Raw genomic sequence first — 23,547 nt, forward strand, 5'->3', positions numbered from 1 at the left:
AGGCCCACCAATCAGAGTGCTGCATTCTCCCCAGAGATAGCTTTGTGATCCGGGATGGGTGTATGAGCTAATTGGGGCTAATAGACTTAGAACCAGGACTTTGGTTCAAACTGTTGGAAAAGGGAAACTCTCTTTTCTACTGAACTTTGCTGTCATGTTGCTAACTTGGCGGTGACGGGTCTGTGAATGGAGCTGACAAGGAGGAGAAAAAACCAGAAAGATGGTAGGAAGCAAGGTCTGGGTCACATAATCGTAGGCTTTGGGTCCAGATATACATCAACACATACAGTCTTTTTGCTTCAGATTGAATGGGGCTAACTCACTGGAGACACAGGGGGTTTTTACACTAGCAGGCAGACTTGTGAGCATTTGTTTGATTTAGATTCGTTTCCCTGGGCACTCCCTGATCTCGAGTCCTGGAGTGCTCCTGCAGCAGCAGCCAGCTCTTCTCTCTGCCTGGATTTGACCATCCACACTGTTTTTTGAAGTTCTTGAGAGGGTCCTGTTGTGAGATTCTTGACGAAGGGCACTGGAAACGTTCACGGATGAGATAGCCATGTCTGGTGGGGGCAATGAAGCCATTGGAGGTTGGGATGATTCTGTTCATCACGGCATGGACAAACTGGATGGCCAGCAGTGTGCCTGTCAGGGGAAGTGGAGGGGGGGCACAAATGATAAAAATGTGGCCACAGAGATCCAATCTCACACATTGAGAGTTGGCTGCATGGGGTCAAATCTCTGCAATGCCCCTTACTAGCTTAGGCATGAAAGCCAACCTCTCAGAGTCCCTCTTGCTTCATCTGCAATATGGGAACCATAACTGAGCCTACCTGCTGAGAGGAATTCTGAAGATTTGCAGATGTCATGCATGTCAGGTGCTAACTATCAGTTTCAGCCAGAGCGAATTCAGTAGATATTATTATTGGAGGAGGAATGGGAAGACAGGTTGTGAACCTGCACAGGATGGGCTTTTAAGGCCACAATCCACAGACCTCACCTTCTGAGCCATCATCTTTTGGCCAGGCATCTTTGTTACTCTGTATTAGACTACAATGTATTGGATTATAATGTACTCAATTACAATGTATTAGATTATAATGTATTCAATTATAATGATTCAATCACAATGTTTTCAGTTATACTGTATTCGATTACAATGTATTCAACTCTACCTGATATTCACTCAGCCACTTACTTGCTTTGTGACCTTGGGAAAGTTCCTTAATCACTCTGAACTTCAGCTTCTTCATTTGTCAGATGGGGATAGCAATAGCTCCTAAACCCCTGCCAGTGTCATAAGGGTTCCTTTCTCTATAGGAGAATGTGACAAAGGTGACCATGGGGACCAGGCAGACCAGCTTGAAACCACAGCCCACTCCATCTCTCAGAGCCTCAAATTTGGTAAAATGGTGGTGCTTATTGAGAGAATTAAATGGCATGGTGACAGTACCCAGGACACAAGAAATGTTAACTCCTGTTACTATGTCCTTAGTAATATTGAACAGAGTGAGAGATGTGAGGTTTTCAAAGTGGTTGATCTTAAGATGCCCCAAACATTTACAGGGCCTAAGGAAAGAGAATGAATGAAGGTCAACATCCTGTAAGATACAACATGTGAACATTGCAAATCTAGCTAATAAGCTATTAAATGAAACATGTTCTATCCTTCTACACTGATGGATGTACCTTCAGAACCACCTGGAAGGTCAGGTTTGGGTTGAGGATTCTTGGGCTCCTCAGTTCCATGCCAGAATGTAATGGTGTGGGAGATCCCAGCTGTCTGTGGCTTGCCCCCTTCTCTTCCCACATCCAGCTCCATCTTATATCCCTAGGGGCCTCAGACATATACATGTGAACCCCCAACCTAGCTCACACATCCAGACTCCATGCACACCACTCCAAGACCACCCTCCAAGCCTGGGGGTGTTTACACAAGAGGCACAGCCCACTTTCAGAAGGATAGAGCTGGGGAAGAGGCCTGCACAGGCCCGAAAGAGGGATCCTGGGCAGGTGGGGAGGGTGTTCTGGAGTTCTAGGTACCCAGAGCATGGGTCTAGAAGAGGAGGTAAGCTCCCATTGGCTCTGTCCCCTGAGCCTGCAGATACTTCCCTAAGCAGAGGGACCCAGCTAGGGGAGGCTGGAGTGGGGCCCTCTAATGGCCAGGATCCAGAACAGAGTCCTTCATTCCCAGATGTAAGCTCAGTCCTACCTGCAAAGCAAAATGACTCACCATCCAGCACACTCCAGACGATTATGGAGCGATCTTTCAAGCCTGCGTAGACGTAATTGTCATCCTTGGAGAAGCAAGCACATTGAACTCCTCTACAGTAAGAATTCTGTTGAAAGACGTAATGTGATCTTGATTTCAGACTGAAAGACACCCAGGAGTCCAGCCCCAAGGCACTCGTATGGGAAGCCAGACTTATAAGCACCTTTTGAGAGATGGATCAAGTTAAAACCTGGAGAGATGGGTAGCATCGATATTCCCAGGACCAAAACACGTCTTCAAAGAGATTGGATTCAATCCAAAAATGGGCAGAAGACCTAAATAGACATTTCTCCAAAGAAGATATACAGATGGCCTACAGACACATGAAAGAATGCTCAACATCATTAATCATTAGAGAAATGCAAATCAAAACTACAATGAGATATCATCTCACACCGGTCAGAATGGCCATCATCAAAAAATCTACAAACAATAAATGCTGGAGAGGGTGTGGAGGAAAGGGAACTCTCTTGCACTGTTGGTGGGAATGTAAATTGATACAGCCACTATGGAGAACAGTATGGAGGTTCCTTAAAAAACTACAAATAGAACTACCATACGATCCAGCAATCCCACTACTGGGCATATACCCTGAGAAAACCATAGTTCAAAAAGAGTCATGTACCAAAATGTTCATTGCAGCTCTATTTACAATAGCCAGGACATGGAAGCAACCTAAATGTCCATCGACAGATGAATGGATAAAGAAGATGTGGCACATATATACAATGGAATATTACTCAGCCATAAAAAGAAATGAAATGGAGGTATTTGTAATGAGGTGGATGGAGTTAGAGTCTGTCATACAGAGTGAAGTAAGTCAGAAAGAGAAAAACAAATACAGTATGCTAACACATATATACGGAATCTAAGGGAAAAAAAAAAAGCCATGAAGAACCTAGTGGCAAGACGGGAATAAAGACACAGACCTACTAGAGAATGGACTTGAGGATATGGGGAGGGGGTGGGGTGAGATGTGACAGGGTGAGAGAGTGTCATGGACATATATACACTACCAAATGTAAAATAGATAGCTAGTGGGAAGCAGCCGCATAGCACAGGGAGATCAGCTCGGTGCTTTGTGACCACCTAGAGGGGTGGGATGGGGAGGGTGGGAGGGAGGGAGATGCAAGAGGGAAGAGATATGGGAACATATTGTATATGTATAACTGATTAACTTTGTTATAAAGCAGAAGCTAACACACTATTGTAAGGCAATTATACTTCAATAAAGATGTTTAAAAAAAAAAAAAAAAGAGATTGGATTGAGAGGATTAGTGACATTTTGCACTGGAGAATGGGAATTATAGGATTTAATTTCTTAAATGACCTTGGTTATACAAGTATTAGCTCCAATTGCATTTAATTAAAAGCTATATGCTAAATGCAATTTGGGATCCTAGAACAGAAAAAGGGAATTCACTGAAAAACATATGATCCCAATAAAGTTGATAGCTAATGATATTGTTCCCATGTTACTTTCTTAGTTTTGACAAACGTACTCTAGTTGCATAAGATGTTAATATCAGGGGAAGCTGGGTGAGGGGTAAGTAAATGGGAACATTTGCACTATCTTCACAACTTAATCTGTAAATCTAAAATCATTCCAGGGACTTCCCTGGCGGTCCAGTGGTTGGGACTTCACCTTCCAATGCGGGGGGTGCGGGTTCGATCCCTGGTTGGGGAGCTAAGATCCCACATGCCTTGCAGCCAAGAAACCAATGTTGTAACAAATTCGATAAAGACGTTAAAAAATGGTCCCCATAAAAAAAAAAAATCTCAGAAAAAAATCATTCCAAATTAAGTTTTATTTTTTTAAAAAAACCAAAAAGCTAGGTGTATTTAACTGCTGTGGTGACATTTCCCATCTCAACGAGGCAAAAGATTACTTACATCTCAGCCTTATAGTGGCTTCATAAAAATAAATGTCAAGTGGGAGGAAGGCTTTTTAAGACAAAACTACACATATTCTGTTCTCTTAGTTACAAGAGCGTCTCCCTTAGTTTATTAACAATTTTTGTATCTTGCCACCTAAGGTATGATCTTTGTTCTCCGTCTGAGAAACTGGAATAATAGCAACAACCTTACAAGATTGTTGTGAGGATTAAATTATAGAATGATATTTTAATATGTATATTTTGCATAATATACATAATATGAATTTGTAAATATATAATACAGCTCTTAATCATATTGATACAAAAATGATAACTCCTTACGAGATGGACAGTGCAAACTGTCTTAGACACTGTATGAAAAGAAGTCACCAGTTTCCCTTTTCAGAGCCTTCACAGTTGCTGTTCTTTCTGCCTAGAATGCTGTTCCACCAGGCTTACCTGACCTTCTTAAATAGCAGCCCTTGCCCATCTCTACCTCTCTTTATCTCACCCTATTTTTCTTCAAAGCTGTTGTTGCACCCCAACCATCAGGTATTTGCTGCTTTGTTTTTATTTCACAGACATTTAATGGTCAAGAGCTCTCTTAGGGACAGGGGCCACCTAAGTGAACAAAACACACAAAAATCCTGCCTTCCCAGAGCTCACAGTGTCTCCCCTGCTAGAATGTGGCTCCAAGAGGTGGGACACTGTCTGCCCTGGTCACAGCTGCTTCCTCGGCACTAGAAAGAGCCCGGCATAGGCTGTACAATCAAAACTTTTGGGTGAAAGAAAGGCCAGTCAGGATTAGGGTGAGAAGAGTGAGGCAGGGCTGTGCCAGTGCAGGATTTGATCCTGTCTTTATTTTAAATATTGATATTTTGTTCTTTGTGGATTTTTGCCTTTATTTTGATTTTTTTTAAACACTGGACTAAAATGTCTCTCTGGATGGCCAAGGTTTTTGGCACCCCCTTAAACTCTGTTCCAGAGGCGAGGACCTCTCACTTGACTCACCATAGCCCCGACCCTGGTTGGTGGCACCTGGCATGCACTTAATAAATGATGTCTGTCATCAGTTTTCTAATGCCAGGACCTAGCGTGTACGTGGTAGGGGCGGGCTACTCACCGTGTAGCTCATCTCAAATTTCCACTTGCACGCCTGAAGGTCCCAGAGACACAGCAGGGCTTCCTCGGACCCACTGACTGCCAGCTGCTCTTTGTGGCTGACCTCCACACAGGTGACTCGGCTCCCGTGGGCCTCCAGAGGGAACACCTTGGAATTCGCACATTCATAAAGGAAGAGGTCTCCGTTGGTCATGCCATAGATCACGTGGTAGTCGGCCAGAACAGCCACGCTTGCTATGGTGTCAGGCAGCTGGGTATAGAAGGTGTAGGTTGGCCTGTTGATGACTGGACAGGGGTCCCCGGGGCTGATGTCCAGCACCAGGACGATGTTGTCATAGGCGATGGCCAGGTGCCCCTCGTCCTTACTAAGGGCCATGCAGTTGATGGCTTTCTGGGCTTCTGGAGGAGGGATGCACATCACATGCTGTCTGGAATTCAGTGGGAACACCAGGACGATCCCCGAAACGAGGCTGGTGAAAAGGAGATTGGCCTGCTCAGCGACCTCCAGACACCTGACTTCATTAGAGGTGTCCAGGGCATCTTGCTCCTTGCCTGCCGTGGGAAGAAGACTGCATCAGGAACAGATCACAGGGATGCTGGTTCCGAATTTTAAGGATTTTAAAAAATGCTTTCATTACCCATCCTCTTCAACTTGGCTACTGCCAGTTTCCCTGCTTCCACTCTTGCCCGCCAATCATCCAGGCTTTAAAAAATGAAAATCGCAGCATCTCACTGCCTTGCCTAACACCCTCCGAAGACTTCTCACTCCCCTCAGAACAGAACAAATGTACATGCCTTTCCCTGGTCTTCATGGCCTCACGTGACCTCTCATCCCAAATGTTTCCTTTTACCAACTTCTGTAAGGGGCAGGAGAGTAATATTTTTGCCTTGTAGGCTGTATACTCTCTGCTGTAACCACTTAACCTTGCTGGTGTAGCCCCCAAAGCAGCCAAAAACACTATGTAAACAAATGGGTGTGTCTAGATTTGGCCCTTGGGCTGTAGTTTGCTGACTCCTGTCTCGTTGCCCTCCACCCTGCTCTATTTCTTTGCATCTTGCTCTGCCCCATAACTAGCAGGCAAGCACCTCAAAATTTGTAACCTCATCTGTCTTGTTCACTGCTAACTCCCAGAGCTCAGCCACGAGGCTAGCGCTAAACAAATGTCTGTCAAATCCAGACATGAACCTGAGAGCAGATTTCTTTTCTCATATTATTTTATCATTAATGAGGAATTTCTACACCTCCACCCACCCACTGGGGATTGAGCAGATACTATTGGTGACACGCCCAGACCCCCTTTACCGGTCAGTTCACCCAGATCCAAGGTCTCCTAGAGCCATTGATTGAAGGAAGCACCTCATTTGGAAATGCCTGGGGGCTGTGCCCACCACCCAGGATGGCACCAGGCCAAGGGCTGCCTGACGTGGGTGTGAAAAGGCTGGCCCCCTTGCTTCAAGATGGGACAACTGTGAAGTACAGTTCACACTCCAGGGCTCCTCATGGGGTCAGGCTGGGCCCACCTCCATGCTTAGTCCTGCCCCTGCCCAGCTTCCTTTCTCCCTCCTGGGAGCTCCCCTCTATACACTACTTGTGCAAATATCCCCATCAGGAGCCCTACCTCCAGGGAAGCCTCAACTAAAACAGGAATTGACCACCAGATAATCGATTACCATATGCTGGAAATTTATAAAATCAGGTCCTGTTTTCTATTAGCCACTTTTAACCTAACTGGAGTGGGATGTCGTGGACTGAATGTTTGTGTCCCACCCCAAAATTCATGTTGAAGTCCTAACCCTGAATGTGATGGTATTAGGAGGTGGGGTCTTTGGAAGGTGATTAGGTCATGAGGGTGGAGCCCCCGCTAATGGGATTGGTGCTCTTATCAGAGGAGACATGAGAGCTTGCTTCTTTCTCTGCTCTCTGTCACGTGAGGACGCAATGAGAACGTGTCTGTCTGCGAACCAGGAAGTGGGCTCTCAACAGACACCAATCTGCCAGCGCCTTGATCTCAGACTTTCCATCCTCTAGAACCATGAGAAATAAGTGTCTGCTGTTTAATCTGCCCCCCTCCCCATTGATGGTGGTTTGTTATAACAGCCCAAACAGACCTAGACAGGGGCTTCAATTCTTACCCACACAAATGACTGTGCTTATATCTTACAAACCTTCTGCCAAGTCCCAGATGGTGACTTTGTTTTTGTTCCCAATTTTAGGGAAGTAAACATAGCTTCCATTGTGTGACACTGCAGTGAAGCCAGTGCGGTCTAGAAAGGGGGTAGAGGCCCTTGGCTTCTGAGCATAGGTGAGATCCCAGACTTTAAAAGATGAGGACTGATGGGAAGCAGATGCCACCAAGGGCCCACCCCAGGCCAGCAGGCTCACAGGGGCCCCGACGCCTTCCAAGACGTCTAGCAGACTCCCCTGCTCTGATAGACTCCACACCTGAGGACGGAAGCAGAGGGGCAGAGCTGACTTCTTATGCTGCCGTAGCTTGGAAACAGGCTTAAGTTCATCTGTCCACCTAAGGTAAACTTTTAGGCTGTAGTTTGAGGGCCTTCACATCGCCTCACCCCTTCAAACTTCCTTACATCTCAATAATCAGCTACCACAGCAGTTCTCAAAGTGTGTTCCAGGGAACCCCTGGAAGGTACCCCCCTGGGTGGTTCTGCAAAAAGGGGGTTTTCAGGGAGTTCTGCAAAAGCAAAATTATTTTCACAATAATTTAAGAAGTCACTTGCCTTCTTCCACCCTCTTCCTCTCATAAGCAAGCAGTGGAGTCTTCCAGAAGCTATGGGACATGTTTATCACAACAGATAGGAGAATGCAGAATCAAATATGAGACTTCTTCTAGTAAGCCAGACAAGAAAGAGGCATGCCAAAATGTTGAAATGATAACACCCTTCTCACGATTTTTTTGGTTTTTTCAGAAAATATAGGTTTTTTTCATAAGAATATGTTATTATGTTGACATGTTATGTTAATGAATTAATGCAGAAGTATTTTTCGATTTTGTCATTTAAAAATTGTAATATGGGACTTCTCTGGTGGTGCAGTGGTTAAGAATCCGCCTGCCAATGCAGGGGACACGGGTTTGATCCTTGGTCCAGGAAGATCCCACATGCCGGGAGCAACTAAGCCCATGTGCCACAACTGAGCCTGTGTGACGCAACTACTGAAGCCCACATGCCTAGAGTCCATGCTCCACAACAAGAGAAGCCACCACAATGAGAAGCCCGCACACTGCGATGAAGAGTAGCCCCCACTCGCCACAACTAGAGAAAGCCTACGCACAGCAACGAAGAACCAATGCAGCCAAAAATAAATAAATAAATAAATAAATAAATAAATAAATTTATAAAAATTAAAAAATAAAATAAAAATTGTAATATGGCAATTATCAATAGATACTAAATGCAAGACAGGATTTGGAAAATGGCATTTGTGGGAAAACTAGTTAAATAGAATCAAAGCCTGTGGATGAGTTAATAATACTGTCCCAATGTGAATTTCTTGGCTTTGGTAATGGGATCAATGCGATATGAGATGTTAACATTGGGGGCAGCTGGATGAAGAGTAGATATATATATCTATATATCTATATCTATATCTATATATATATACCCTCTGTGCTCTCTTTGCAACTCTTCTGTAAATCCTAAAACCATTCCAAAGTAGATAATTTGTTAAAAATATATGAATCATATTGATATAACCCACATAAATGAAAGCTCCTTGAGGATTCTCAATAATTTTTAAAAATCTAAAGATGTCCTAAGACCAGAATGTTGGAAAATTATCACATGCTTTTCTCCCTAGCTTGGAGAACTTTGAGCTTAACAGGAATTTTGCTCCCCTCTACATATCCCTGCTCCACTCTGAAGGCCAAAATCTTCCCAGTATTTCAGGTTTAGTGGGAATGCTATAACCTTCATAGAATATTTTGGTAATTCCCCTCAGGTCTGTCTCTGGGTCCCAGGAGACACCCCCATATCAGGCCCAATGACCTGCTCTGTTTTGCCCGCACTAGTTTTTACAGGTTTCTGTATTTTGAAGCCAAAAGATCCCTAAAGAATCATACTTTCTATTGCGGAGGTGGAGGTGAGGATGACGGGACATGCATCTCTCCCTTACCTGAATGAGTGCATCCCGGGACCCGGTGACAATCAGGTTGTTTTCAGGACCAAAAATGGCCATCTCCACCGTGTCTTCATGTTCAAGGTCGGTGACCATGAATCGATGAAACCCCTGTGAGTCTGCCAAGAATATCCGCATGGATCTTCCAAAACCTAAAACGGCAAAGACTGGGATTACACCTTTCACTCCTTGAGGAGCTTGAGAGTAATTCAATTCAATCAACAAAGATTTTTTTGGAGCACCTACTATGTGCAGGTGGAAAGAATACAGTGGTGAAAAAGATAAGCAAGGCCCCCATCCTCACAGAGCCTACAGTTGGGGGGTGGGGGCACAACAGTGATCAATAATCTCACAGAAACAGTAAAGTTATTTTTTTTAATATACTTTATTTATTTATTTTTGGCTCCGTTGGGTCTTCGTTGCTGCACGCGGGCCTTCTATAGTTGCGGTGAGCGAGGGCTACTCTTCATTGCAGTGTGCGGGCTTCTCACTGCGGTGGCTTCTCTTGCTGTGGAGCACGGGCTCTAGGCACGTGGGCTTCAGTAGTTGCGGCACGCGGGCTCAAGTAGTTGTGGCTCACGGGCTCTAGAGCGCAGGCTCAGTAGTTGTGGCACACAGGCTTAGTTGCTCCATGTCATGTGGGATCTTCCCGGACAAGGGATTAAACCCATGTCCCCTACATTGGCAGGTGGATTCTTAATCACTGCGCCACCAGGGGAGCCCAGTAAAGTTATTTATTATCACAAGACTATGAGTTTCCAGAGGGCAGGTTCTGCCTGTTTGGGTGGCTTCTGGTCTCCCAGAACCCAGCACAAAGCTGGACACAGAGTAATATGTTTTGAAGATGGAAGGAAGGGTGGGAGGGCAGGAGGAAGGAAGGAAAATAAAATGATTACAGTTTGTGAAAAGGGCAATGAAGTCAGGGACTGGATGCCATGAGAAAAAAGGACATAGAAACACACAGAGTGGAGAAGGCAACATGAAGACAGAGGCAGAGACTGGAGGATGTGGCCACAAGCCAAGGAATCCTGGCAGAAGCTGGAAGAAGCAGGAAAGAAAAAAAAAAGGTATTTCTGGCACACGACCCACCACCACCATCTTGAATCCAGGTGTTGGTGCTGCTGTTTCACACTAGGAACTCCAGTCTTAAGTGCTGGGGGCAGGGACTCTGCACGCGGCAACCTCTGAGCAAGCGAATCTAGACCAAGCACAAAGAAAAGAAAAAGTGGCAGCACAACAGAGTGGCTCAGAAATGCTGATGGATGCTGGAGCCACATGGCTGGCTTCATATCACAGCTGGATGTTACTTACAGGACGTGTGATGTTGGGCAGTTACTTGACTCATCTAATCTTCAAGCAGCCCTATGTCTTGCTATCCTGCCGACTGAAAGCAGCCAATGAGGATGAAGCTGGGTGTTATCGAGTGCCTCTTCATGCTGGGCCTATACTAGGTGCATTATCTAGTTTAACCCTCTTGGCAACTCTGTAAGAATTCCAACATTTCTGCATAAGCAATCTTATTATCCACCAGTAGTGTGCAAAACTGTCAAAGTGAAGCAGAGAGAGACCTTCAAGTTGGCGGAGGAGTAAGACGTGGAGATCACCTTCCTCCCCACAAATACATCAGAAATACATCTACAAGTGGAACAACTCCTACAGAACAGCTACTGAATGCTGGCAGAAGACCTCAGACTTCCCAAAATCCATGTGACTGACAGGGTCTTGCTGCTCCGGCTGGGTGTCAGGCCTGTGCCTCTGAGGTGGGAGAGCCGAGTTCAGGACATTGGTCCACCAGAGACCTCCCAGCTCCACGTAATATCAAATGGTGAAAGCTCTCTCAGAGATCTCCATCTCAACGCTAAGACCCAGCTCCACTCAATGACCAGCAAGCTACAGTGCTGGACACCTTATGCCAAACAACTAGCAAGACAGGAACACAACCCCACACATTAGCAGAGAGGCTACCTAAAATCATAATAAGGTCACAGACACCCCAAAGCACACCACTGGACACAGTCCCGCCCACCAGAAAGACAAGATCCAGTCTCATCCACCAGAACACAGGCACAAGTCCCCTCCACCAGGAAGTCTACACAACCCACTGAACCAACCTTAACCACTGGGGGCAGACACCAAAAACAACAGGAACTACAAACCTGTAGCCTGCGAAAAGGAGACACAAACACAGTAAGTAAAGCAAAATGAGAAGTCAGAGAAACACACAGCAGATGAAGGAGCAAGGTAAAAACCCACCAGACCAAACACATGAAGAGGAAACAGGCAGTCTACCTGAAAAAGAATTCAGAGTAATGACAGTAAAGATAATCCCAAATCTTGGAAATAGAATGGAGAAAACACAAGAAACGTTTAACAAGGACCTAGAAGAACTAAAGAGCAAACAAACAATGATGAACAACACAATAAATGAAATTTAAAATTCTCTAGAAGGAATCAATAGCAGAATAACTGAGGCAGAAGAACGGATAAGTGACCTGGAAGATAAAATAGTGGAAATAACTACTGCAGAGCAGAATAAAGAAAAAAGAATGAAAAGAATTGAGGACAGTCTTAGAGACCTCTGGGACAACATTAAATGACCAACATTTGAATTATAAGGGTCCCAGAAGAAGAGAAAAAGAAAGGGACTGAGAAAATATTTGAAGAGATTATAGTTGAAAACTTCCCTAATATGGGAAAGGAAATAGTCAACCAAGTCCAGGAAGTGCAGAGAGTCCCATACAGGATAAATCCAAGGAGAAACACGCCAAGACACATATTAATCAAACTATCAAAAATTGAATACAACGAAAAAATATTAAAAGCAGCAAGGGAAAAACAACAAATAACATACAAGGGAATCACCATAAGGTTAGCAGCTGATCTTTCAGCAGAAACTCTGCAAGCCAGAAGGGAGTGGCAGGAAATAATTAAAGTGATGAAAGCGAAAAACCTACAACCAAGATTACTCTACCCAGCAAGGATCTCATTCAGATTCGAAGGAGAGATTAAAACCTTTACAGACAAGCAAAAGCTAAGAGAATTCAGCACCACCAAACCAGCTTTACAACAAATGCTAAAGGAACTTCTCTAGGCAGGAAACACAAGAGAAGGAAAAGACCTCCAATAACAAACCCAAAACAATTAAGAAAATGGTAATAGGAACATACATATCGATAATTACCTTAAATGTAAATGGATTAAATGCTCCCACCAAAAGACATAGACTGGATGAATGAATACAACAACAAGACCCGTATATATGCTGTCTACAAGAGACCCACCCCAGACCTAGGGACACATACAGACTGAAAGTGAGGGGATGGAAAAATGCAAATGGAAATGGAAATCAAAAGAAAGCTGGAGTAGCAATTCTCATATCAGACAAAATAGACTTTAAAAGAAAGACTATTACAAGAGACAAAGAAGGACACTACATAATGATCAAGGGATCAATCCAAGAAGAAGATATAACAATTGTAAATATTTATGCACCCAACATAGGAGCACCTCAATACATAAGGCAAATACTAACAGCCATAAAAGGGGAAATCGACAGTAACACAATCATAGTAGGGGAATTTAGCACCTCACTTTCACCAATGGACAGATCACCAAAATGAAATTGAATAAGGAAACACAAGCTTTAAATGATACATTAAAAAAGATGGACTTAATTGATATTTATAGGACATTCCAACCAAAAAAAACAGAATACACTTTCTTCTCAAGTGCTCATGGAACATTCTCCAGAATAGATCATATCTTGCATCACAAATCAAGCCTTGGTAAATTTAAGAAAATTGAAATCGTATCAAGTATCTTTTCCGACCACAATGCTATGAGACTAGATATCAATTACAGGAAAAAATCTGTAAAAAATATAAACACATGGAGGCCAAACAATACACTGCTTAATAACCAAGAGATCACTGAAGAAATCAAAGAGGAAATCAAAAAATACCTAGAGACAAATGACAATGAAAACACGACGACCCAAAACCTATGGGATGCAGCAAAAGCAGTTCTAAGAGGGAAGTTTATAGCAATACAATCCTACCTCAAGAAACAAGAAATATCTCAAATAAACAACCTAACCTTACACCTAAAGCAATTAGAGAAAGAAGAACAAAAAATCCCAAAGTTAGCAGAAGTAAGAAATGATAAAGATCACATCAGAAATAAATGAAAAAGAAGTGAAGGAAATGATAGCAAAAATCAATAAAACTAAAAGCTGGTTCTTTGAGAAGATAAACAAAATTGATAAACTCTTAGCCAGACTCATCAAGAAAAAAAGGGAGAAGATTCAAATCAATAGAATTAGAAATGAAAAAGGAGAAGTAACAACTGAGTGTAGAAATACACAGGATCATGAGAGATTACTACAAGCAACTATATGCCGATAAAATGGACAACCTGGAAGGAATGGACAAATTCTTAGAAAAGCACAACCTTCCAAGACTGAACCAGGAAGAAATAGAAAATATAAACAGACCAATCACAAGCACTGAAATTGAGACTGTGATTAAAAATCTTCCTACAAACAAAAGTCCAGGACCAGATGGCTTCACAGGAGAATTCTATCAAACATTTAAAGAAGAGCTAACACCTATCCTTCTCAAACTCTTCCAAAATATAGCAGAGGGAGGAGCACTCTCAAACTCATTCTACGAGGCAACCATCACCCTGATACCAAAACCAGACAAAGATGTCACAAAGAAAGAAAACTACAGGCCAATATCACTGATGAACATAGATGCAAAAATCCTAAACAAAACACTAGCAAACAGAATCCAACAGCACATTAAAAGGATCATACACCATGATTAAGTGGGGTTTATCCCAGGAATGCAAGGATTCTTCAATACATGCAAATCAATCAATGTGATACACCATATTAACAAATTGAAGGAGAAAAACCATATGATAATCTCAACAGATGCAGAAAAAGGTTTCGACAAAATTCAACATGCATTTATGATAAAAATCCTCCAGAAAATAGGCATAGAGGGAACTTACCTCACCATAATAAAGGGCGTATATGACAAACCCACAGCCAACATCGTTCTCAGTAGTGAAAAACTGAAACCATTTCCTATAAGATCAGGAACAAGACAAGGTTGTCCACTCTCACCACTATTATTCAACATAGTTTTGGAAGTTTTAGCCACAGCAATCAGAGAAGAAAAGAAATAAAAGGAATCTAAATTGGAAAAGAAGAAGTAAAGCTGTCACTATTTGCAGATGACATGATACTATACATAGAGAATCCCAAAGATGCTACCAGAAAACTACTAGAGCTAATCAATGAATTTGGTAGAATAGCGGGATACAAAATGAATGCACAGAAATCTCTTGCATTCCTATACACTAATGATGAAAAATTTGAAAGAGAAATTAAGGAAACACTCCCACTTACCACTGCAACAAAAAGAATAAAATACCTAGGAATAAACCTACCTAAGGAGACAAAAGACCTGTATGCAGAAAACTATAAGACACTGATGAAAGAAATTAAAGATGATACAAACAGATGGAGAGATATACCATGTTCCTGGATTGGAAGAATCAACATTGTGAAAATGACGATACTACCCAAAGCAATCTATAGATTCAATGCAATCCCTATCAAACTACCAATGGCATTTTTCACAGAACTAGAACAAAAAATTTCACAATTTGTATGGAAACACAAAAGACCCTGAATAGCCAAAGCAATCTTGAGAAAGAAAAACGGGGCTGGAGGAATCAGGCTCCCAGACTTCAGACTATACTACAAAGCTACAGTCTTCAAGACAGTACGGTACTGGCACAAAAACAGAAATATAGATCAATGGAACAGGATAGAAAGCTCAGAGATAAACCCACGCACATATGGTCACCTTATCTTTGATAAAGGAGGCAAGCATATACAATAGAGAAAAGACAGCCTCTTCAATAAGTGGTGCTGGGAAAACTGGACAGCTACATGTAAAAGAATGAAATTAGAACACTCCCTAACACCATACACAAAAATAAACTCAAATGGATTAAAGACCTAAATGTAAGACAAGACACTATAAAACTCTTAGAGGAAGACTTAGGCAGAATGCTCTATGACATAAATCACAGCAAGATCCTTTTTGACCCACCTCCTAGAGAAATGGAAATAAAAACAAAAATAAACAAATGGGACCTAATTAAACTTAAAAGCTTTTGCACAGTAAAGGAAACCATAAACAAGACGAAAAGACAACCCTCAGAATGGGAGAAAATATTTGCAAATGAAGCAACTGACAAAGGATTAATCTCCAAAATTTACAAGCAGCTCATGCAGCTCAGTATCAAAAGAACAAACAACCCAATCCAAATACGGGCTGAAGACCTAAATAGACATTTCTCCAAAGAAGATATGCAGATCACTAACAAACACATAAAAGGATGCTCAACATCACTAATCATTAGAGAAATGCAAATCAAAACTACAATGAGGTATCACCTCACACAGTTCAGAATGACCATCACCAAAAAATCTACAAACAATAAATGCTGGAGAGGGTGTGGAGAAAAGGGAACCCTCTTGCACTGTTGGTGGGAATGTAAATTGATACAGGCACTATGGAGAACAGTATGGAGGTTCCTTAAAAAACTAAAAATAGAACTACCATACGACCCAGCAATCCCACTACTGGGCATATACCCTGAGGAAACCATAATTCAAAAAGAGTCATGTACCACAATGTTCACTGAAGCTCTATTTACAATAGCCAGGACATGGAAGCAATGTAGGTGTCCATCGACAGATGAATGGATAAAGAAGATGTGGCACCTACATACAATGGAATATTACTCAGCCATAAAACGAACCAAAATTGAGTTATTTGTAGTGAGGTGGATGGACCTATAGACTGTCATACAGAGTGAAGTAAGTCAGAAAGAGAAAAACAAATACCGTATGCTAACACATATATATGGAATCTAAAAAAAAATGGTTCTGAAGAACCTAGAGGCAGGACAGGAATAAAGACGCAGATGTAGAGAATAGGCTTGAGGACACGGGGAGGGGGAAAGGTAAGCTGGGACGAAGTGAGAGAGTGGCATGGACATATATACACTACCAGATGTAAAATAGATAGCTAGTGGGAAGCAGCCGCATAGCACAGGGAGATCAGCATCAGCTTTGTGACCACCTAGAGGGGTGGGATAGGGAGGGTGGGAGGGAGACGCAAGAGGGAGGAGATATGGGGATATATGTATATGTATAGCTGATTCACTTTTTTATAAAGCAGAAACTAACACACCATTGTAAAGCAATTATACTCCAATAAAGACGTTAAAAAAAAAAAAAGGTACTTCTCTGAAGACTCTGGAGGGAGCCAGCCCTACCAGTGCCTTGCTTTTGCACTTCTGGCCCCTAGAACAGTGAGTGAAGAAATTCTTGTTGCTTTAAGCCACCAGGTTTGTATGGTAATTTGTTACAGGACATTTGTTTTGATTTTAGAGAGATGAGGAAGTGGCAGGCACTGAAAGGGAATAGCATGGGACAACCAGGAGGTAGGAAAGGCCTGGTGTGTTCGAAGACCAGCATGGAGGCCAGTGCGGCTGGAGCGGAGTGAAGGAAGGGGAGGTGAGGGAGAGGAAGGGGTGTCAGATTTAGCAAAACAACAACAGCAACAACAGCAACAGGGCACCCAGTTAAATTGGAATTTCAGAGGAACAGTGACATTTTTATGAGTATATCCCACAATGTTATGTGGGATATACTTATACTAAAAACTTGATTTGTTGTTTATCTGAAATTTAACTGGGTGTTCTGTATTTTATCTGGCAACCCTACCCAAGGGGACTTACTCTCTTGTGTTCCAAATCCTGTCTGAGTGAATGTTTTGCTGAGAGGACCCCTAGCAGCGCAGGGAGGTGGGTGAAGACCAGATTATGCTCGGCCTTCCAGGTCCCATACAGGAGAGAGATCAGGCCCCTCTTCTGCTCAGCCAGTAAACGCACCATGGGACACACCGCAGCAGCTGGCAGAGAAACTCAGCTGTTTGTGTGTGTGTGTGTGTGTTTATTGTCTTTTTTGAGTAGGAAGGAAGCCGCCCCCTTACTTTATAAAAAGATCTCTGTCCCTGGAACACCACAGATCACCTGCTGAGTCACGCATTTCCATTGGCACCGACAGCTCAGGTCTGGGTGTGGGTGCTGGGCTAGCATGACCTCATTCAAGTGGATACCCTGTGCTTTCACAGGAGTTATTGCTGACAAGATAGGCAGGCCATCAATTCTTCCAGAGGTTCAGAAATAAAACATTGTTGGTAAATAAACAAACATTCAGCATCTTATTTGAGGGTGCAGAGTCAAGCCTGACTATGAATTCAAATCCCAGCCCCTCCACTTACAGCTGTGTGACCTCAAGCAAGTTACCTAACTTCTCTGTGCCTCAGTTTCCTCATCTATAAATGAGAATAATAAAAGTGCCTACCTCCCAGGGCTATTGGGGTGTAAAGGAATTAACACATGTTAACTGTTTAGGATTGGTTCTAACACATTGTAAATACCCAAGTATTAACTACTATTATTAAAGGTTAACTTTCTCACTGAGGAGTTATGGTATGAGGCTCTCTGCTGTGCACCTCACATGTGACATCTCAGTTTAGCCTCAAGACAATCCCTGGATCAATTCAGGTCACTGAGGGTTGGGGGCTGAGTCTGCCTTATGTCTCTCCATGCTCCCTGTGGAACTACTTTTATTGAATTGTGCTTGAATGATAGCCTCACATGGAAGGATGTTATGGATGAAACATATGTGTGGGAAACTGAAGAAATGCACCAAAATATCTACTGTCCAAGGATATTTGCATTATACTCTTATGCAGTAAAGGATGAGCTCAGCAGGCCTGGGTCGTCCACACCTTGCACATGAAAGGTTTGGTCCTAGTCTGGCTCCTGGAAGGTGACCTCTAAGCCCTTGGAATGTCCTGCCTAAAAAGAGTATCTTTGTTACCCTGAGGCCTTGGGCCACCTGGCATGGTCTATGCTCAGAGTGTGATGTATGGTGGGAGCTTTGCGACATGCAGTATCAGCTTGACCTCAGGGGTGGGGCTGGTGATTAAAGTTAGCTGTGCAGGGATCAGCCGTGTCTACTTGACCATCTACCAGTAAAAAGCCCAGACACCAAGGCTGGGGTGAGATTTCCTGGTTGGCAGTACGCCATGGATGTTGTCATACATCATTGCTGGGTAAGTAAGCACTGCTTGCAAGACTCCACTGGAGGAGGACAAGCTCGTGCTTGGTCTCTCCTGGACTCTGCCCCATGTGCCTCTTCCTTTTGCTGATTCTAATCTGTATCTTTTTGCTGCAATAAACTGTAGCTGTGAGTGTAACAGCTCTTCTGAGTTCTGTGAGCCCTAAAAAATCATCAGACCTGAAGATGATCTTGGGGACCCCTGAACCATAATTCTATTTATCAATGAAATCCTTGCCTGATCTCAGCTGGCTTAAGATTGAGGTACATCTCTCAAGCAAAGGTTGGTTCCCAAAACTGTAGATGGAAAAACTGCTCAGGCTCCTTCTTCTCACTGGATGCTGGAAAGAGCCACACTTGAAACCCAACTGTAACAAGTTTCTAGGTCACTGAGGTCCTCAATGCCTTTGACCTCAGTCTTGATTCTATTTTGTGCCACCATGCTCATTTTCTTTTGTCTTTTGTTCCTGTTTCCCATGCTTTATTTTATACACACTTAAGTCACTTGAAATTCTTTTGGAAACAGGATGGAGGGTACACATCATTCAACCTTCCGTCAGTCAATCTTAGATAAGCATTTATCTACTGGACCTGCACTCTCCAATACGGTTGGCACAAGTCACACATGGCTATTAATAAGGCTGGTCTCAAGAGATGAGCCATAAGTATAAAATACATGCCAGATATCAAAAACTTCACATAAGAATTTAAAAAGTAATGTGAAATATACCATTAAAATCATACTGATTTCATGTTGGGTTTTGGGGTCTATTGCATTAAATAAGATATATCATTAACAAAAATGTCACCTGTTTCTTTTTACCTTTTTAAATAGGGTCAGGAGAAAATTCACAATGTAAATGTGGCTCACATTTGTAGTTTGCATTACTGGACAGTGCTGGTCTAAAGTGTCTTTGGCTCCTGGAAATGACTTTGTAAAAATCAGACTGATTTAAGGGCAGTGAAAGCAATCTGTATGATACTATAACGATGGATATACATCATTATACATTTGTCCAGACTCACAGAATATGCAACACCAAGAGTGAACCATAATGTTAGCTATGGAGTTTGAGTGAGGATGCTGTGTCAGTGTAGGTTCATCAGTTGTAACAAATGCACCACTCTGTTGGGCCATATTGAAAATGGGGGAGGCTGTGTGTGAGTGGGAGCACAGCCCCACTCACGGGTATATGGAACTCTCTGTATCTTCTGTTTGGCTGTGAACCTAAAACTGCTGTAAAATTTTTTTGTTTTAAAAAAAATCGGGATGTGGAGCACCTGTTGGTCACCACTACCAGGTAGCCTTCCCTGATTGCTTCAGACTAAGGAAAGGGAATCCTGTCACATGTTCCTATAGCCCCTGTTTCTTATCTTGACATAGCACCAACCAGTCTTTCTTGTGGCTGGGGTAGTGTGGGCTGAGTGTACCCTATCCTCTCACCCTACCTCCCTCTATCCCTGTGACTCTCCGGCAGGAATAACCACTCCCATTTCCAAGATAATGGACCGGAAGCCCAGAAAGATTCAGAGATTTATCCAGAACATGTGTTGACAAACTACAACCCGTGGGTGAAAATTGGCTGGTCACCGATTTTTATATGTGAGCTAATAGTTTTTAAGTTTTTTACATGCTTGAAAAAACTAAAATAAGATTACTATTTCATAACACATGAAAATGGTATGAAATCCAAATTTCAGCATCCATGAAAGTTTTATTGGCACATAGCCATACTCACTTGAAATACCGTCCATGGCGGCTTTTGAATTACAAGGGCAGGGTTGGATAGTTGTGACACAGACAGGCAATGATGTTTATCTACTATGAGGCTCTTTGCAGAAAAAGTTTGCTGACCCTCTTCCCCCTTTCCCCAAGCCCCTCTCCACTTCCAACCAAATCCGGAGTTGCCGCCTCATGACTCCAAATGAGAGCTAAATGCTACCTGCAGCGAGAAGGGACTCATCTTCAGAGACCACCAGGAACCCCACGGCTTCTGGAAGCTTCTCCAGCAGGCTGTCTCCTTCGGAGGAAACCTGTGCAGAATCAAGAATGCCCATCAAGCATTTCCACTGGGTTAAGCGTTCAGGGTCAAGAGCTTGCATTTGACGCAGGGCTCTGCCACTCACCAGCTCTGTGATCCTAAGCAAATTCCTTAGCCCCTGGCTGCCTCAGTTACCTCATCTGTTAAATGGGAGATGATACCAGGACTGCCTCACAGGGCTATCGTGGTTAAGAAGTGCATAGGATGGTTCCCTCTGGCCCATAATCAGCCCTCCCCAAATGGCAGCTATTATTATTACTGTTGACATTGTTGTCATAAGCAGCTCGGGGACCCAGAGAACATCCCAGCACTCTAGTTTTCTACCCCCAGAGGAGCTCTGAAGATCTCAAATAAGGTCGAAAGGTAGGTTGGAGCCGGAGGAGGACAGCATCATTCTCGCCATTCCCGAGCTGCAGAAATGAACTGGTTTTGTTCGGATCCAAGAGGAAGGTTTGGGGTTTTTTTTTTTTTTCCTTTCCTTTTTTTTTTTTTTGCTTTTTTTTTTGTTTTAAGCAAGGGCAGGAGGAAGTGAATTTCTACATGACTGCTGATGAAATAAAATTATATTTTAATTTATATTTTATAAAAATAATTTATATTTTAAGGCAGGACGAGAAAAAATTAAACATAAAATTCTCTGTGTTAGTTTGGGTATTCTCCTCCCCTAAGGTGCAGTGTGATTTGCATTACACGTTAGCCAGAGCTCCTCAAAGATGGGAGTGCCTGCTCAACCGTAAACATCAATTTTTTTTTCCCCTTTCTTCTGACGCTAGCAATATAACTTCTTAAAAGAATAGTATTCTTTCCCAGCTCTGTAGGGGGTCATGGTGACTTGCTGCTCGCTTTGTACTTGTTTACCTCGCCTATATATCCTTGGTGAACTTTATGTAAAATATCAGCATGTCATTTTGATGTATGATCGTTTGTCTCAAAACTGTATATGACTGTGCCTTCGACTTCTAACAGGCAGAACAGTTCTCAGAGCTTTCTGAGAATCTGCTTCCCGGGTTATAATCCTCAGTTTAGCTCGAATAAAATTCCCTTTTTTCTTCTTAACTTGATAGTTAATTGAATTTTCATCGACAGTGCTATTGCTGATTTTTTCAAAAATGTGATTCTTTTAAAATTTAAAATAATTAAACTGTAATACTGTATAATTAAAAAAAAAAAAAAAAAAGAAATATCCAGAGCTCACCATGAGCGTCTTTTCACCTTCCCCGCCATTCTGCTTTCTCCCTGGAAGGCATCTTTGTCTATGTTTGCTGAGAATCCGTTTGTGTAGGTAAACATTTACACAAGCCCCCTTTTTCCAACATCCCTTGTAGATATTGTTCTGCAAGTTGCTTTTTTCACTTAATGTGTCTGGGGTAGCGGTTCTCAACTGGAGCAAGGGATGATTTTGTCCCTCCCCACTGAGAACACTGGGCAACGTCTTAGAGACATTTTTGGTTGTAAAGATAGGGCAGATGCTCTGCATCTAGTGGGCAGTGGCTAGGGGTGCTGCTAAACACCCTACAACACATAGGACGGCCCCCAGTGGCAAAGAAGGACCTGGTCCCAGCTGTCAATGGCACCCAGGTGTAGCATAGCGCTTAAGAGCATGGATCCTAGAGCCAGACTGCTTGAGTTCAAATCCTGTCTGTGACACTTCCTAGCTGTGTGACCTTAGGCAAATGACTTCACCTCTCTGTGCTTCAGTTTAATGCATCTGTAACATACAGATAATGGCAGCAGCTACATCTTAGCTGTGTTTTGAGGGTTAAATAAGATAATAGGTATAAAAGTCCCTGAAATAGCCCTTAGTACACAGTGAGCACTATGTGAGAGTTTATTATTTCCATGAAAGTATCTCTAGGCCAGGGGTCGGCAAATTTTCCTGTAATGGGCCAGATGGTAAACACTTTAGACTTTGTGGCCATGTGGTCTCAACTTTGCCGTTAGAGCACAAATGCAGCCGCAGACCGTATGTAGACAAACGGTGTGGTTATGTGCCAAGACAACGTCATTTATGGACATTAAATTTGGATTCCATAGAATTTTCACATGTCACAAGATATTCTTTTTAAAATCATTTTTCAACCATTAAAATCAGAAAAACCATTCTCAGCTCATGGGTTGAACAAAAACAGGCAGTGGGCCAGAGTTAGCTGACCACTGCTCAAGACTATCTAATTTTTTATAGTTATGTAATCTTCCATGGTATAAAATTTCCTTAATTCACTTAACTATTTTGCCATAGATGGACATTTGAGATCATGTCAATGTTTTGCTATTACACGGAGGGATGCAGTAAATACTATCCTCAAGGCTGGTCTCATTTTAAGTGAGGGGTATATACCTGAAGATCTCAGATAATACAAAACATGACAGATTTGAGAGGGATTTTCCCCTTGGATGGATGAAGGATGGTAGGTGTTTCTGTCCACCAGCTACAGTGCTGGCGCCACTCACACTAGTGTAAACACAGTCTTCAATTCACCTACCCCCACCCCTCGCTGTGAGATCATAAGATGCTAAATAGATTTTAAATGTGTTTGCATTTTCCCTATTTATGTGCATATTTATGTGCATATTTCCTAAATGTGCACATAAAATGAGACTGAATACTTTTATAATACTATTTCGTATTTACCTAAGTCAAATTCACATGAAATGAGGCCACACTCTGTTTACATTTGTGCGCACATGGGCAAGTATTTAAGATGGGAATGTGACTTTTTAATCTTAGACTCTGCAAGATTTCTCTCCCAAGGGTTTCACCAATTTATAACCCCATGAAGAAGGCAAAGTGCCCAAGAAATGGATTTCCTTTTCACAAAAATACATACTTTTTATGTTTAAAATAAGAGCTCTATTACATGCACTTTGCTGAACCAGATAAATCG

General features: G+C 42.6%; 1 protein-coding gene across 1 annotated transcript in view; it reads right to left on the reverse strand.

Annotated features, from left to right (window-relative positions):
- Window positions 1-341: 341 nt before the first annotated feature.
- The window catches only part of NWD1 (NACHT and WD repeat domain containing 1), a 68,129-nt gene continuing 44,923 nt past the window's right edge, over window positions 342-23,547 (reverse strand). The window contains 7 exon segments of the mRNA XM_036847351.1: window positions 342-478; window positions 481-642; window positions 2,231-2,336; window positions 5,270-5,820; window positions 7,435-7,711; window positions 9,401-9,555; window positions 20,564-20,654. Of these exon segments, the coding sequence (XP_036703246.1) occupies window positions 342-478; window positions 481-642; window positions 2,231-2,336; window positions 5,270-5,820; window positions 7,435-7,711; window positions 9,401-9,555; window positions 20,564-20,654 (1,479 nt within the window).

The sequence above is a fragment of the Balaenoptera musculus genome, chromosome 3, assembly GCF_009873245.2.
Source record: "Balaenoptera musculus isolate JJ_BM4_2016_0621 chromosome 3, mBalMus1.pri.v3, whole genome shotgun sequence".
NCBI classification, from domain to species: Eukaryota; Metazoa; Chordata; class Mammalia; order Artiodactyla; family Balaenopteridae; genus Balaenoptera; species Balaenoptera musculus.